Source organism: Petromyzon marinus, chromosome 16 (genome assembly GCF_048934315.1).
Source record: "Petromyzon marinus isolate PM22_M1 ecotype Great Lakes invasive population chromosome 16, UKy_Petmar_22M1.pri1.0, whole genome shotgun sequence".
Lineage (NCBI taxonomy): Eukaryota > Metazoa > Chordata > Hyperoartia > Petromyzontiformes > Petromyzontidae > Petromyzon > Petromyzon marinus.
This window is the reverse complement of record NC_133682.1, coordinates 7,778,380-7,796,188: the sequence shown is the minus strand read 5'-3', so window position 1 is coordinate 7,796,188 and position 17,809 is coordinate 7,778,380. Positions and strand designations below refer to the sequence as shown.

At 45.3% G+C, this 17,809-nt stretch overlaps 2 protein-coding genes across 5 annotated transcripts in view; one reads left to right on the top strand and one right to left on the bottom strand.

Annotated features, from left to right (window-relative positions):
• SCLT1 (sodium channel and clathrin linker 1) overlaps positions 1 to 2,764 on the bottom strand; it is a 32,331-nt gene extending 29,567 nt beyond the window's left edge. The window contains exons 1-3 of one of the 3 annotated variants that reach the window (XM_032955309.2): positions 2,416 to 2,764; positions 2,243 to 2,304; positions 206 to 273 (exon numbers count right to left, since the gene is read on the bottom strand). In XM_032955309.2, the coding sequence (XP_032811200.1) occupies positions 206 to 273; positions 2,243 to 2,276 (102 nt within the window). In that variant the 5' untranslated portion in view covers positions 2,277 to 2,304; positions 2,416 to 2,764. Of the gene's footprint in view, positions 1 to 205; positions 274 to 2,242 lie in introns of all 3 variants that reach the window. The other 2 variants (XM_032955310.2, XM_032955311.2) reach the window with 2 other exon arrangements.
• A 305-nt stretch (positions 2,765 to 3,069) lies between these two features.
• PLCXD1 (phosphatidylinositol specific phospholipase C X domain containing 1) lies at positions 3,070 to 11,668 on the top strand. Of its 2 annotated transcripts, none has more exons than XM_032955318.2 (7): positions 3,070 to 3,222; positions 5,197 to 5,368; positions 6,870 to 7,006; positions 8,076 to 8,204; positions 8,874 to 9,035; positions 9,309 to 9,486; positions 9,977 to 11,668. In XM_032955318.2, exons 2-7 carry the CDS (start codon positions 5,230 to 5,232, stop codon positions 10,237 to 10,239), a joined length of 1,008 nt encoding a protein of 335 aa, XP_032811209.1. In that variant the 5' UTR covers positions 3,070 to 3,222; positions 5,197 to 5,229; the 3' UTR covers positions 10,240 to 11,668. The 2 variants fall into 2 exon arrangements, with proteins under 2 accessions (XP_032811209.1, XP_032811208.1); XM_032955317.2 differs by having other exon boundaries at positions 9,306 to 9,486.
• Positions 11,669 to 17,809: the final 6,141 nt, after the last annotated feature.

The window sequence follows — 17,809 nt, the reverse complement described above, 5'->3', positions numbered from 1 at the left end:
GATTTCAAATCGGGACCATGTTTTTCAAACACCCTGTATAATGGGTTAGTTACATCGTGTTTCGTGCTAGTATTTTAGATTAACACATACTAATTATGCACTGCCTGTGCAAACTATGTGTGAAATAAATTAAGCCTATAGACTGAGGAAAGTTTATTTATTCGCTCGAGTGAGCAGCCAGCATGGGGATACATGCAGCACGTACCGGTGTGGAGGCAGGTGGGACCAAGTACTTGACCTGGTACTGATTGAGAACTGCGTTGAGCCGTTGCACTGGACACGAGACCACCGCATCACATTTAGTTATTCGTATAATTCTGGGTCTGGCTCATGCAAGAGTCACACAGTCTCGTATTAGGCACTCAAAATAAATAACTATTACTGTTTAGTACGACATACAGTATAGGCATTCGTAGGAACGATTGCACCAGCTGTCCCTTGTGCAGATATGCAATCCTTCTCCATGGGTTTACCCTGGGTTGAATGATAATGCTGTAATGCAAATGCACTGTATATTGGGTGGCACAGCGGATAGTACACTGCACTGAACACAGAAACCTCGAGTTTGATTCCTCACGGGTAGCATCAGTGGCAAGTGATGTACGAGCTGGTCCTGAGCTTCCCCCCGTTACCAATCGGCAATAATAATCGTGGTGACATGGTCAATAGCTCTCATGACCGGCAGTGTGGTGGACAGGCTTTTATTAATCAGTGGATTAACAAATGGCTGTAATGTATTCATTCACTATACATTATATCTTTTACATACAATTGCATGTGTAGTATTTAGTACACTCAATCGTTTGTATTAAGGCATTTGCAATGTGTTAACGGGTATTGTTTCTTTTTTTCAGTTTTAATTATAATTTTCGCTTGTGTAAACAACACGCAGCCTCAATGGGTTCTCACATTGGCTCAATCAAGAATTTGATGAACACCAGACCACACCTTACAAAACACACGTATACGATACAGTGACGTTACAATGCAATGCTATGTACCACATTAAATTGCTAACGATCGGTCTGTGACAAAACTACACGGAAAGCCCCCGGGACTTTGTCAGATTTCCGGAAACTCGCCAGGTTCCAGCCTGAGCAGTGCTTTGCATCGGTGATTACTGAAGCATCACGGCAGCAGTGGACTGACAAAAGGGCTGCGCGCATGCCACGTGATGTAGGTGCGATATTACCTACTATAATCACCCAGAAATGTCTATCCGTCTCGCGCATGACGTTGGTCCACATGAGGCCCACCCCCCCTTCATTAATATTCATGAGTGGGTGGATTTTTGCACGAACGCAGATGGAGCCGAATTAAACAATTTATTACGCAAATCCACTTCAAATATTACGTTTCTTTACAGAAATAAAGTTTTCAGGTCCAATAGGGCAACATTTTTTGGTCTATTTGTTTGTGTTTCTACCTTGTGATGGGACTTTGTAGGATGAACGTTGATATTTATAAGGGCAAGGGGTGACCAACAAGGTCTGAATTGGTCTGTAATAAGGTTGGGCACTGATAAGGGTTTGACAGGTATGGTGTAACAACCCATAACGCGCGACGTCTGCTTCACAGCGGGACGTTAAAGACCCCCCCCCCGCCCTGACGCCACTGCTTGCCCAGCCGGCGTCAGTCAACATTTGCCAAAATTCGAAAATGAAATCGCATTCACATCACTTTCGTTCATATTGCAATTGAAAAGCAACTGCCCAAACATAACCGTGTGCCCGAGTCTGGTAATCCATTCTATGGCATCAGAAGTTGCATGATTATTGTAAAGTATATAGTGTCCATACCTCCTATGTCGTCCTATAATGGGTAGTGGTCGGTTATGTAAGAATCAGAATATTTATTTATACTGGGGGAATCCGATGAGCAATGAAACTATTTTTCGCAGATGTAAAGTAGAGGCGGGTAAGAACGTTACAAAAACACGATAGAAGTGCAAGAAAGGTAAACAAATCACTCAAACAGATACAAATAAAAAACTAAACCATCTCCATCCTACCCAGGCAAAGCCCACTGTGACATCAACTCAATTGGGATTGCACATAGCAACAATCATCGCCCCCCCCCCCCCCCCCCAAAATCACTGCAGCACATTCAACGAATTAACTTAACTGAATAAACTCTGGGCCAAGTGAATAAACTCTATAATTGTTATTATAATAATAATGATGCAGGTTGGATGGAAATCGCGCGACGCCGCTTGCGTCGCCATGGCAACACGGCTCCTCACCCTGCTGCCTCAGAAACACCGCCTCAGCGCTCATCGCTCACCGCTCACGATCCGTGGATTCACTGCCAAACGGCAAATCATATCAACAACAAATCACGAGCAATCGACGGTTTACGTGGACGTCCACAATCGTTACAAAGAGGGTGTTAACTTCACGTGCAAACCGCGATTACCGGTGGGTGCGGCCTGGTGTCAATTTACGCACTCCCGTCTCGACTATCGACGCTAAAGAAAAAAACACCGAACAGAGTAACAATTACGGCGAGGGATCCCGACGGCTGGAAAGTATTTATTTAAAAAAAGAAAACCATTTACGCTTAACAACAAAAAAAATACCGGTAGCAAACACCGGCACCCCCCTCACGTAAACGTCCCCCTCACGTGTAAAACCATTTACGCTTAACAAGTAAAAATAGCGATAGCAACAACCGGCGGCCCCCTCTCACGTAAAACGTCTCTCCCGCTTCAATTCACCGCCCCAGTAGCCCCGCCCTCGCGAGCTCGCGGAACCAATCGGAGCGCGGCGCGCCGTGCTCAAGCGGGCACGCGGCGACCAATCGGGCGGCCGTGATTTGAGTGACGCGCGGGCGCCGACGAGGGGGTGGGGGGGGGTTTCGACTTCCGCGTGCCGCCCTACCGCCACGTGGGCGGAGCGGTCACCGCTGCCACCGCCCACGTGGGCGGAGCGGTCACCGCTGCCACCGCCACGTGGGCGGAGCGGTCACCGCTGCCACCGCCCACGTGGGCGGAGCGGCCACCGCTGCCACCGCCACGTGGGCGGAGCGGCCACCGCTGCCACCGCCACGTGGGCGGAGCGGTCACCGGTGCCACCGCGCGTATAAAAATACAGGGGGGTGGGGGGGGTAGAGGCTGGAGCGAGGGAACGCGAGGAAGTTAATTGTTGGACGATTTCCAACGGAAGCAGCAAAGTATAGGACGACGACAGATCGCACGCCAAGCTGTCGAGACAACGCGGCGAGGTAATTGGCCTTTTTTTTAAAGCGTGCTCTATTGAAGCGTCTCGAGGCAAGGCGACTGCAGTATTACTGTTATTGTTTCGATTTATATTTTGAGGGGTCCATCAATTTGTGTGCGTGACCGGTGACATTGTTCAGAAGCGTCATGAGCAAAGGAAGGCGCTGAAATGTGCGCGAAGAAGCATGGATGTGTGCTTTGAATTAAACTGAGACGGGAAGAGAAACGCATGGATTGAAGTGCATATACATCATGGGCAGGACACGGAAGTAGAAGATTGATAGCCGGGGGTCGTGATTTACGACGGAGTGGCAGCCAAAGGAGAGAACACGCACTATAGGGTTCGTCAATCGAGGAGATGGCTCGCTGTATTGTTATGTCGTAGGGAAATGCCTACGGCTTGAGGCGTTCATCCAGCAGTAGAGGTCTCGTGCACTACTAACATTAGAGGCGCCATGTTAGCGTGATGTCAATTACCTCGCCTGGTATGTAGGAGAGCTTGGGTTCGATCCCCACCCTGTTTTTTTTCCCTTGTTAACACATTTAGAATTCGAATCACGCGTTTAGAGTATTTGGCTGCTATAAATGTTCACATGGCACACCACTTGGTCGAGCTATCATTTGTGGCCAGGTCGCATCTGAAAAATAACTAGATAGTTAACTTGGCCTTACCTGGTAATATAAGAAAAAAATGCCCCAGTAGTTTTATAGTAATCCCCGCGTATTGTCATTTATCCCGGCTTCTCCGGGATAATGAGTTTTAAGAGTATTAAATCCAAACAAGCGCTACGAGGAGGCGTGTGCGTGGGGGGGGTTATTCGTCTGTGCAGATCTGTGCGACAAATGACATTGCTCTGTGTACGGTCGTTCTTTGAAACGACTAGCGCAGCACTGGCGTTGGCAGTACGCCCACACACACACGCGCATCGTGTCCATGTCAACACTTCTTAATGGGTACTGCAGAGTCTACCTCGCCGTGTTGTGTATTTAAATCCTTAACGGGGAACTTTTACATCGCTCTTCCGCAACTCTGTCTACTTAAACGGGTAACGTCTGCATCGTAATGTGGTGTTAATGTATAGGAATAGGTTTTACCCTTTTAACTGGCACAAAAGCTGACACCTTTATTCAAGGCATCATGTTTGCAATAACCACAACACAAGCAGTCAAAATGCAAACAAAAAAGACAACTCTGATAATTTTGTGCCAGTTAAAAGGGTAAAACCTATTCCTATATCTTGTTACTGGCAAAGGAGGTCTCATAATGTGGTGTTAATGTGTTTACATTAGCGGCGATTTTAAGGACCACGCGTTTGCGATCTTTGGCGGGGTGGGGGGGGTCTTTAATGCGGTTGATCGCTCCCATTTCAACCCGCCGCTAGATTAGTCCCTCCCCACGCCGAGGGGTTACTTGACCATACTTCACCGCCCTGGTTTAATGCGGGTTTGTTGAAGGTTGGGCTTCGAGCCAGACAATTAGTTAGTTGGCTGTGTGCACTGTGAAGAGGGCTTGGTTTTGGTTTAAAGTATATGCCCGGTGCTGGAAATAACAAACAAAGAAGGCCCACCGAATGTACGATACGCGCGGCTCGTTTGACCGCCTAGACCGAGAGCCAGCTGATGAATGTTGTCCCTGCTAACAAACACCGGGCTCTCGATTGCGGTTGTAGTTGAAACCAGGCTGGAGTTGCAAACGGATAATTTACTCTGAACGAGCCGAGTCATTTGTCAAATGCCACTGCGTCGTGCTATATATATAGGGTGAACAAGAATTCCGTCTCCAGTACATCGTTTGGCCTAAAGAGCGGACTGCTCTTTAGCCCCAAAAGATTAAATCGGTATAGATCAGAACAGTTTGCTACGTGCGGTGCGAAAGAAGTTCAACACACAAGTGCATACAAAGTCTTCTTGTCCGTGATTTAAGAAGCGGTGGTTGGGCAATGTTGATGCATTTAAGACTGTCGCTGCTGTTGTTTTAGAGAACGGACCCCTGTTCGCTGACCTCTGGCGAGATGAGCACTTGTAATGTAGACATGAAGGAGGAAGACCTCGCCCTGCTCAAGGCAACCCGACGGATCCCAAACAGCGACTGGATGGCGGGGCTGCCTGAAGCCCTCTGGGATATCCCCCTGTGCCACCTCGCCATCCCAGGTAAACGAATCGTTGACCACGGCAATGATGGCGAGGTTAAAGGTTGCAGCTGCCCTGCAATTGTGCTTGCTCTCACACTATCCTGCTTGAGGAAGGTGCCTCCACACGACGGAGGATATTTTGGTCTACTCTTCCACACTGGCCAGACTTCTTGGAAGAGGTGGGTGTATCCACCACGTGTAACATCATACCCATTGTGGTGGACAGTATCCGTGATACTATTTTTTTATTTTGAACATTTTTACAGGTAGGAGATTTTTTTTTAAATCAAGCCTTACCATTGTTTCAATTGCCATGCCAGGAGGTTGACCCACAGAACTGAATTGGAAGTCCCTTTTGCTAGCTATTACGTGATAGTAGCTTCCCATTTGAGGAAGATGCAGTACGAAAAGCGAACAGCTATTGTAGATACACATCTAGGTTGACGTGTATTCCTTTTCTGTCCGAAATTAGTTTGAAGCTTCATTGTTACTAAAATAGACTAGTTATGGCCAAGTGTGTCATTCTGAAACTCATTCAGAAATTAATTATCCTATTCGGGAATTACCTGCTGTTTCAGCCAGTATAGATGAAGCCAATGGGCTGCACGTAATTGTTTGAACAAAGCACAAACAGGTGCGGCTGTTTCATTCACAAATGAAAAATTAGTGTGGTAAAGTGCAATCTGTTCTACTGGACATCTGAGAGAGCTTTATAGTTGATTAGATTCCTCCAGTATAAAATATATTCTGAATCTTACATAACTGACCACTACACATAGGATTACACACGAGGTATGGACGCTATACTTTACATCATGCAACTTCTCATGTCATAAAATGGATTACCAGACTCGGGCACACAGTTGATTTTCATTTGCCATACGAACGAAAGTGAGGTGAATGCGATTTCACTAAAATACTTTTAATGCAATGCCGTTTGTCACGAGAGCACTGTCACTTAATGTCTCGGATTTTTTTTTACTTTTCACTAATTAATAAAAAATAACTTGTCGGATAGCCCTGGACACACAGCATAGGTATGTATCTGCAATGAGGGTTATTGTGTTTGTAACGCTGTCTCTTTAAACTAATTTAGATCCATTATCGGATGCATGACTCGACTTACATACAGCTCCTAAATGTGTCCTTTCCATTGGCCAATAATAAATGTCTTTGGTATAATAAAAAAAATCACAACCATGATTTCCATGTGTTGGTCAGTTATTGTGTTTGTCAATGGTTTATAACTTACATCAGATTTTAAGATTTTTTTAAGATTCTTAAGAGTCGGTAACCAAGGCTTTGACTTTCAAAGTGCGGTAGTATGCCTGTCAATGCTGATTCAGGAAATGTTTAGAATGGAGGTTCACTTCAAGCCTTATTTAATAAAGGTTGTTATGTCAAGTCAGTTGGGGATTGAAGACACTGCGTGGAGGGTAACAGCCCTGTTGCTGAAGCACTCGGACCTCCCAATCTACTCCTGGACTTCATCCCAAAAGTGTGGCTACGTCTGTCGGCAGGCAGCCACGACACCATGACCTTCGACCTGGATGCAACATCGTCGCTCGAGCCATCTCAGCCACAGATCCTGCACACGTTGTTGCAGGTGGTTCCCTGCATCACGCGCCCCATCATCTACAGCTACAGCCACACGCAAGTGAGTGCTCGCCGCCTGCCCATGCAAACCGGCTTAGCCAGCCACTCGTGGTCCAATCAACATAATTTTCAATGTATATCGTATAGAAATGCAATTGCTTCTCAAGGCACTTTACAAATGTAAAAAACTACTATGTCAACAGAGAAAGGATGTGGGCGGGGGGGGGTCGAGGGAGGTAAACGCGGGAGAGGCGAGATGGAGCAATTCCGTGGTACAGCCTGTCACAAAGCAACTGGGGATCCGTACAAGCAACAATGAGCCCCCTTGGACAATAAATGCAGCACTAACCAGTCCCAGTGACAACCAGGGCAGCCAGATATCTCAACATCCACATGGGGTGAGGGCCCTTAAAAAAGGACCTCCCAAGATGTTTTTTGGGGGAGGCCGGGTTCCATTCACCAACGAGTCCCAGGTAGTTGCTGAGTTTGAAGCCTCTCTCTGTGCCAACGGCCTCGATTTGAGTCCTGGCGCAATTTCTTAAAGTACGCAGATTCCATCTCCCATTCGTCACCCTCTATAAGTCCAATTACTTGTCTTGGCTGACATTCCATTAACAAAATAATAATAAAGAAAGGCTTCCCATTCAAACAAGTGTGAGGAGCCAATCTTCCCCTTTTTACGACCCTGATATATTTTAGAAATTCCACATGTACTTACTGGTCATCATTCATTTGAGTGGTGTGCACTTGTAAAAGCTTGCTTGAAATGAACTTTACCAGTGTAATAAATATGTGGATATGCCATCTTATTTCAACAACTCTTACGTCCTTTGTCTTGTTAGGGTGCATTAGTTTAGCTGTCTGAAACAAAAGGCATTTCCAAAGTGCTCAAAAGTCTTGAATACCAACATGCACTTCAGTAATTGCCCATGAAAACGATGTAGAACGTTTCTAATTTAGCCATTTAATTTTGTGGCGTTGCATTGGCATCGCTCGATAGAAGCTGCTTACGGACACACGATGATGTGGAAGAAGGCGGTCTTCACCTGAACCGCCAAGGATGGTGCCGGTTCACAGGACCGTGCGGGGATCTGGGACTTGAACCCTGACTGTTTATCACCCTTGCGCAGGACTTCGGTGTGAGCGGACAGCTCGACATTGGGGTGCGCTACTTCGACTTGCGAATCGCGCATTACGAGAAGGACCCCGCGGAGATTCTGCGCTACACTCACGGGTTCTACACCACGCTCACCGTGCAGGTGCGGAAGGAATTCGGTTGCTGTGTGTGCAAATGAGATGGAGCTGCTGGTTGCAGGGGACTACACCTGTAGTCCCCTAGCCTTGGAGTCAGTTTTGTTGGTTCATGCCAACATAGACGTGTGTGTGTGTGACTTATGGGGAGCAGTAGTCCAATTGTTTGCACACTGAGATACTTTTCAAAAATTCAGTCACAGGTAACACCAGTGGTGATTATCTGAATTGGTCCCTTGACTCCGTGAGGTTGACTGCCTAAATGAATAATGTGCATGTGGCAGTGTGTAAACATCAGCACTGGGGGGGACAAAGGTGTCCATGTGTGGTGTTGGCCATACCAACTACCTCGTGCGATAGGTGCTCACAAACAGCACTTGCCATAATCATCCATATATAAAGGTTTTTGTATGTGATTCCCAGCCTATCAAGGTGGGAGATGCCCAATAGGTGATAGGATAGGAAGTAGGTTGTTAGTTAAATGTGTGTAGTAAATTTTCGAGTTCTGTCCTTGTATATGCCTTTGCTTGAACATTCAAACCTTGGAGTAAAGACTTGTCCACATATCACAACATGGGACTTAGCTGCAAGTCTTGAGACTCGATGAAGCGTTCTTCAATCAGTGAAGAACCCCCCCCCCCCCTCTTCCAACCCGGTACCACCTCTTGCCCTCCCAGGACAGTCTGAGTGAGATACGCGAATGGCTCAACGCTCACCCACGCGAAGTGCTGCTCCTTGACTGCGCTGCATTCTACGACGTCAACAGCAAGATGCACGAGATGCTCATCGCTGCCTTGAAGGCCACCTTCGGCTCCAAGCTGTGCCCACGGCAAGAGCAGGTGTTGAGGCACAGGCCATCCCCGAGTAATCACCGCTGGCTAGACGACATATATATTCTAAACTATCCCTATAACCGCCAGTGTGGGGAAGCCTCGCCTAGCAGCGGGTTGACAGAGCTTTTATTATTTTCGATAATTCTCGGTGCACGCCATTGGAAGTGCGGTATAAATAAAGGATGATCACACTTGTATTGACGGCATACGTCTGAGTTCCCATTTTAAAAAAAAGTTGAATGTCAACCCTATCACCATTCCCCCTAATTGGACCAGCAGGTGACGCTTCGCTGGATGTGGAACGCCGGATACCAGGTGATAGTTTTCTATGACAACCGGGACAGCGTGTCTCTGCATGAGCAACTGTGGCACAACATCCCGTACCTATGGGGAGACACGACGGACATCAAGAAACTACTGGAATACCTCAACCGGGAGCTGCAGTTGGGACGGAGGGGTGAGCCACACACAGGGGAGAGGGGGGGGGTCCAGGCGACTATATGGACAGTACAGAACTGCGTGGGGCAGAGCAATCCGAAAATAACTTACAGGAGCACGCTGCCACCACCAGCACACTCGGTTCTCAATAAAAGCCCGAACGTCGCTATCAATCGCTACACGAATATTAAAATATGCTGCAATACACATTGATGTCGGTTAGGTGGCGCTGTGGGAGCGCGGCAAATGTATAGTCACTGGTCACGAGTTCAAATCCTGATTGGGGACGACTTGGCCCATCATCATGTGTTTCAGGTCAATAACATAATTTACCTCTTTGTAAAAGGTGATGGTGGTTATCACACAGGCTAATTCCTATCGTGGAAATGTAATTATCCTGACTTAACTCTGGATCGTCATTTGATATTCGCTCTGCCTAATGCTTGTTTGAGCACGGGTACACGCTTTTTACATTTTTTGACTGCATCCGTGTGGATTATTTGTGGCAGATGGATTTTTTGTGGCGGGCATGAACCTGACGCCAGACTCGCGGTACATCATTGAGAACCTGCGCGGCTCCATCCGTCAGATGACCAAGGGCGCGCTTCCTGTTGTCATGGAGTGGCTCGTGCAGCAGACTCCGGGTGCCGCCTCCGCTTGTGTAAACGTGATTGGCACGGACTTTACGGTGCCCGGCGTCGTGTCCACCATCATTTCCCTCAATTGGAAACTCTTGCAGCGTGTTCCCGACGCCACAAAGGTTTTACGGTAGTTCATCAGCGACAGTCGGAATCTCGATTTGTAGCGGTACGAAAATGTGTTCTCGTGCACCCGTTCAGCTGTGAATCCATTCTCAGCAAGTTATATAGAGTGCTATATTAGAGCTGATTGGAAATTTGATTGGTTAAGGGAATATGTGATGTATCAAGGTTATTTCACATTTAATGATTGCGAATGTGAACTCTTTTGTGAAATTATTCCCAGTGGTTGGAACATCTGATTACTGTATAGTACCAATAGTGTGATACCACTTTTTTTTATTATGGAAAGATTGCACTGCAATATTTCTGATGACCATTAACAAATGAATGTGTGACACTGCCTACTCTACCGTTGGCGCAGCGGTTAGCATGCTCCGCTACAGACTCAGCGACCCCAGTTCGATTCCTGCTATTGGCCAACACCATTGATTATTATCTGAACTGGTCCCGGGCCTCCCCTAGGTCGATTCAGCCTCAAATTAGTACCCAGTGTAGTGTGTAAACATCGCCCTTGGGGAGACAAAGACGGTTGGATATGGTGCTGGCCACCCATCCCTCGTGTGCTGTTCCGGCCTTCATAAATGCTCGCTAACAGCACTTGCCCCAACAGTATGTTAAGGTTATAAGAGGAATCTTTGTCTTTTAGTTTTTTTCTCAAGTCTTGTATTTGCCGTATTTGAATTAACACAAAGCAATACATAACAGCAATATTTGTGAGATTGTTACAGGCTGCTGGGGAATTGGGAAACTAATTAGTGTCTTATGATACCCGGACTAAGCAAAAATGATCTGTTCTCAAGTTTTCTTTAGAACCAACTGATGTAACAGGCCAAAGACATTTTGCCGTTGCGTGAAATCTGAAAAGTTACTTTACCATTGGTGCGAGACTGAGATTAGCCATTAGAAAAATTTGCATAACAGGGTGGATTGTAAACTTCTGAACTATGGATGGCAATTTTTTTGGTTGTGGCTTTAAATTTGAAGTGAATCGTGGCATTCATCAAACAATGAGATAATTGTCCTTGGAAATGACAATCTCCGGCGTACAAGTGGTTAGATAATTGAGACTACACCAGGCTGCATTTTCAGCATGTCAACTGTGTGGATATTTTCCCCTGTAGTTAACGACCTACTTCAGCCAGTTTGGCTGTGTGTGCTGAACAAGCTCACCCTGAAGCCAAAAAGGCATAATTGAATGATATATTTTTTTATTTTCCCGGGAGTAGCAGTGAATTTCCATGCAATGCATGCAAGTCATTTGTATTCTGAGCACGCATGTGCAGGGACGCATTTTTGTGTTAATCACTCGGGGACATTATGGATTGGAAGTGTTTAAATGTAAGATTTAAGTTTCTTTCAAACAGTGGTGGGCTTTTGTACCGTTATGATTTTCTGAAAAATGATTATCGATGAAAAATAAAAAAGCACTGATGGCACGCATTTTTTCTGTCTGAGCACAACATGAATACAGCCTGCTCTTTGCATTGTAGGGGACGAGATGAAACATGAACAGACATTAAGGGCAAAATGCTCTTCTTCCTGCGACAAACCATACTGCAACTGATGACATACAGATCGTCCGCAAATATAAAATTGCTATCCATTGTCTAAATCATGTAGATAAGATAATGTTTGAAATAATTTATTTAAACCTAATCGGCCACCGATAGTTTATAATTTAGTGTGACTTTGAAGATCAATAAAAAAAACAATCAACTTTGAAAAAACCTGAAGGCATAACCTTTGCATTGCACAGCTATACATTCACATCCTTACGCTGGTGACTTTTGCATTTGAGACTTTCCTAGTCCCGTTAGTGCTCATCTGGTTAAGCAAAATTAATTTGAACTGGAGAAAACTGCCTATCATAATTACTGGTACATACTACTTGACTATCTTATAATTTCACAGCATATGGTGACAGCTGAAATGCATTACAAAGCATTGAACAATTGAGTATAATTTTCACCAGTGATTATCCAAATTGAAATGTATTTTTTATGTACACTAACCGAGAGGCATGATGTATGTAAGATTTGTCTGCATGTTCAAGTCTGCTAATACTGCACATTCCTGGGCAGGCATGACAATTAATTTGTAACAAAAGACAACGCACAAGGTGAGTGTCAGTTGGTTGGCACAACTTAGCAACTGAAGAAAATTAATTTACACATACCATTATAATTGTATTATATCATTTAGGAATTGTATTGACGAACCTGAACAAATCGGAATAAAGAAGATTCCTATGTAATGGTGTCTCCATTACTTCATCAAAAACATTCATCCATAAAATGGCCATCGGGTCAAATTTGACTTGCGAACAAGGCTCTCCATTGAGAAAGTGAAACGAGTCGCTCTCTGATTGGTGGCTGTGAAACATGTATTGGATTATATGGACAGGAAAAATTGAAGCACTGCTAGGTATGCTTAATGCACAATTTGTTCAGTGCAGTCGTCACCTTGGCTTACCACAGCCCGTAATTTTTTTGATCGTTGGATTACACAGTACATTGCCTTTGCTGCTCAAAAGCTACCACAAACTGAAATGAATAGTGAAATATTGAATGAACAAGCTCATGTTTGTGTTGGTAAGACCATATCTTGGAAGGCGGTTGTATTGGAAGATACTGCCATTGAGTTGGCTCCAGTTCAGAACGTCAAGCACAGGACATTCTGATAGGCACTTTCCAATCCAAATTCAACTGCAGACCAGACTTGAAAAGGCACTCAAACGCCTTTATGGGCAAGGCTACATTAACAGTTTGGGTAATAAGAAGAATGACCACTCAGTCAATCTTTTTCAATCATGCATGTAATGCACCCACAAGTGTAAAAGCTCAAGGAATACAAATTGTCCTTAAAAAAACTGGTTCTCTGCAGTTTATTGGCTGCACTGTGCCAAAACCTTCAATCATGACAAAACAGTTTACAGTAGAACCCAGTCACTTCATATAAACTGCTTCTTTCATATAAAATAATTGAACCACACTGGTTTGATTTTCCATTCATATTAAATCTGCCTGGTCGTTGTACGTTTATAATATTCCAAATGCATATTGTACGACCCTTGCTGTGGCACTCTTTTATGCGGTGGTTGCAAGCAGCTTAAAAAGAATAACCTTGAGTGAAGCTACCACCTACCTGCTGCTCCCTGCATCTGCCCGAGCTGCTGCTCCCTGGAACTGCCTGAGCTGCTGCTCCCTGGGTCTACCAAAGCTACTGCTCCACGGGTCTGTGCTGCTGTTTTTTGCAGCTGCCTGAGCTGCTCCATTGGTCTACCAGAGCTGCTGCTCCCTGGGTCTACTTGAGCTGGTGCTCTCTGGGCCTGCCTGAGCAGCTGCTCCCTGGGCCTGCCTGAGCTGCTACTTCCTGGGTCTGCCTGAGCTGCTGCTCCCTGGGCCTGCCTGAGCTGCTGCTCTTTGGGCCTGCTTGAGCTGCTGCTCCCTGGGCCTGCCTGAGCTGCTGCTCTTTGGGCCTGCTTGAGCTGCTGCTCCCTGGGCCTGCCTGAGCTGCTACTCCCTGGGCCTGCCTGAGCTGCTACTTCCTGGGCCTGCCTGAGCTACTGCTCCCTGGGCCTGCCTGAGCTGCTGCTCTTTGGGCCTGCTTGAGCTGCTGCTCCCTGGGCCTGCCTGAGCTGCTGCTCCCTGGGCCTGCCTGAGCTGCTGCTCTTTGGGCCTGCTTGAGCTACTGCTCCCTGGGCCTGCCTGAGCTGCTACTCCCTGGGCCTTCCTGAGCTACTGCTCCCTGGGCCTGCCTGAGCTGCTGCTCCCTGGGCCTGCCTAAGCTACTGCTCCCTGGGCCTGCCTGAGCTGCTACTCCCTGGGCCTGCCTGAACTGCTGCTCCTTGGGTCTGCCTCAATCTGCTGCTGCCTGGTTTGCTCAGAAACGCTCTCCGTTATCAAGGAGCCGAAGCTTCTGCAGGAAGCCCTCGACTGTCTTAACCCGCTCCTTGAGGTTTTTACCCTTCACCTGCTTGATCAGGTTATTGCCCTGTTCGCGAAGATGCTCCTTGAAAAAAAAAAAGAGTGACGTGTTAGGTCACATGCACGCTAGCGTAGAGAAATAGAAACGCACCAAGGTTTGCTTACAAACAGCAAGAACTTGAACGGCTAGTCAACTTCGTGACCTGGAGCTGACCGCCACCACAAACTCAAGCACACGGGCGAGAAGCCGTACATGTGTGACGAGTGCGGCAAGACATTACTCGCGCTCGGCCTACCTGAACATTTTTCACTTGTGTGTTTAACTGTTGTGGATCTTTGTTATCTTAAAGATGGCAATTATCCTGCTGCGTATCATACTACTGTTGTTCCCGGTCATATCCAGTGCAACACTCAACTCTACAAACGGCTACCCTCGTTACTTTGCGTCCATACTTGTTGCTCGATTTGCCACTACACCTGCAAATGAAACAGCTCATAGACACTTCTACACTCCATCATTGTATACTTTTAAACCCTATTTTTGTCCCATTACTTCACCAGCACTCCTTCCAAACTTCATTCTGCTCTTAAAAATAACACCATCTGCGAGCTGCTGCTATTCGTCCAAGGTTCACCGCTCTTCATCCTTTCACAGAAAATACTTGTGCAAACTATTAATTCTACTTTTCTTATTTCTGGGTGGTATTGAGCTTCATCCTGGCCCAAATATAAAGAACTCATATAATTCTGTAGATTTTTCTGGCAGGAAAGGTGTTGGTGTTCTACATGTCAACATCAGAGGGCTTGTGATTAAATTGTCAACTAAAACTAGAAGTGGCAAATCTTGACCCGGACATTTTTTGCCTAACAGAAACATTTCTCACTCCTGCCGTCAATGACTTGCAGATTACGATTGACAACTACAACCTTTTTCGGCTTGACTGAGGATCTAAAGGAGGTGGAATTGCCATCTATGTTCGTAATACTATTGCATGTTCACCAGCTCACTCCTTGTTTAAAAAATGTTGCTTTGAAGGTTTGGCTCTCAGAATAACTCTTCCAAAAAATCAACAGATATTGGTAGTGTGCTGCTATAGACCGCCTAGTGGGAAGGATGTTGAAGCTGCATCTGCACTGAGAGAGCTTTTTGGGGGCCTCCCTAAAGGTAAAATAGTTTTAGTGGGTGATGTAAATTGGAATTGGCTAAACTCGCCGGCCGTGGCCACAAATTTTACAGATGAATTTAACCTGTTTCAATTACTAAATGCCCCCACAAGACCCAACCTAAAAAATCCGGGACAGTCATCTCTGCTTGACGTCCTATTGACAAATGCCCCTCACAATTTCATACTGACTGGTGTTCTGGGTAATAACCTTAGTGATCACACCTTCATTTTTGGTGTGAGATCATCAGCCAGACCCAAAGCCCCCCCCCCCTAAATTGGTTGAGAAGCACTCTGAGACACTTCAGCACTCAGGCATTTACTAATGATGTGCTTCACTCGGATATTGACAAGGTCTGTGATATCCCCAACCTGACTACGGCTTGGGAGACCTTCAGGTACACGTTTCTCCAAATTCTTGACAAACATGCTCCATTGGTTAGATTTAAAACTAAAGGCAACCGCCCACCATGGTTTGATCCTTTGATTACAAAGCTCATGAAAGCTAGGGACAAGGCTTGGGCATGTGCTCAGAAAAGTAATTTGGTAAATGACTAGCTAGAATACAGGATTTTAAGGAATAGATGTGTCAAAAAAATACGACATGCAAAAAATGCCTACTTTTCCTCCACTCTCCTGGAATCACATGGAAATGCCAGGATTTTCTGAAAAACAATCAAATGTATCGAAAAGGCATCCAAAACAGACAATCTGCCCGTTGAGCTTAACCTAAATGGGGAATATTTTTCAGATCCCAAAAAAATAGTTGACAATTTTAACTTCATTTTTCTGAAGCTGGTAATCTTTTTGATAATGTATTGGGAGTCACCCCTGCTCATGCAAATTCAAACATTAAACGAAATTAGTTTCCAGCCAATCCACGAAAGTAATGTTCTGAAACAACTGTCCTACCTCAAAGGGTCCTCCTCTACCGGAGCAGATAGTATTCCTGTCTTTGCTCTACTAACTGTTGGTCACCTAATATACAAACCTATAGCCCATATTTTCAACCTGTCCATCAAAGAAGCATCAGTTCCTCTCGAATGGAAACATTCCTGTCCATCCACTTCACAAAGGGGGCCCTAAAGATGATCCAAATAACTACCGACCTATCTCAATTTTGTCCCCGTTGATGAAAATTTTTGAAAAATTATTGACCTACCAAATGAGCAGTTTCCTGTCCACCAACAATCTATATCTAAAACAATCTGGCTTCCGAAAAAAATACAGCACCACATCTGCTGCATTAGACTCTCTGAATCACATTTACAGTAGCCTTGATAATAAGCAGTACTGTGTCTGTCTTTTTCTAGACCTGTCCAAAGCTTTTGATACAGTAGACGACAACACCCTGCTTAGTAAACTAAGTTGCCTCGGTTTTTCCAAAAACACAGTAAAATGGTTACAAAATTACCTCTTTTCTCGCACCCAAACTGTATTCACAGATGGTTGGAGGTCAAACAGTGTTAAGATAACAAAAGGGGTTCCACAGGGTTCCATCCTCGGCCCCCTTTTGTTCTCTCTTTATGTCAATGATTTGGGCACTGACCTGGATCATTCCAGGGTAAATCTTTTTGCAGATGACACGATACTGATTACTGCTAGTCCTGAATACCTCCAAAACCAAGGTGCTATGCTTCTCACCAGGACTAAAGCAGGAAGTTATTTTTCCCCAATTACATTCCTTAAATAATTGTCAAATAGAGCAAGTCAAGATCTATAAGTATCTTGGGGTCATCCTCGATTCATTTTGAAGATCACATTGATTATATTGGTAAAAATACCAAAAAATTGGTTTTCTGTATCGACACAAGCACTGCTTCCCCCCAATGTTCCGTTTGGAATTGATAAAAGCTACCATACTGCCTCTACTTGACTAGTGTGACATCGTGTATAAATCAGCCCCAAGTACTGTACTGAAGAAGCTTGATTCCATCTATCACTCGGCCTTAAGATTTACATTGAACTACCCATATAGGACTCACCACTATGATCTCAACATTGGGTCAAACTTAACGTATCTTAATGTTCGACGGCTTGTGCACCAGATCTTATTTATTCACGATGTACTTACAAAAAAATACGCAGACTACCTGCTGGATCTCCTGTTTCAAAGAACAAATTTGACCTCAGGTCTTCGCTCAATTACCAGCTTCACATTCCCTATTGCCGTACAAAAACTGGAGGAAGGGCCTTTGCTATTGATGCCCCCAGAGTCTGGAATGCTATTGCCAATAAACTGCAACTTGAATCGCTACCAATGAGATCTTCTCTCAAAACTGCTCAAGGAGTTGTACACCCCTAGCTGCCACTGCTATTCATTGGCGTAAAATAAAATAAAATGTTTCGCTCCGGATGACGCTGCAAAGTATTATCTGTATTTTTATTTAGCGTGCTGATCTTAAAGGTGCATTGAAAAATTTGATACTCCGACCGATACTTCTGTTGTTGTGGAGTAACTCATGCAGCCAGCTATGGCTCTAGGATTTGGT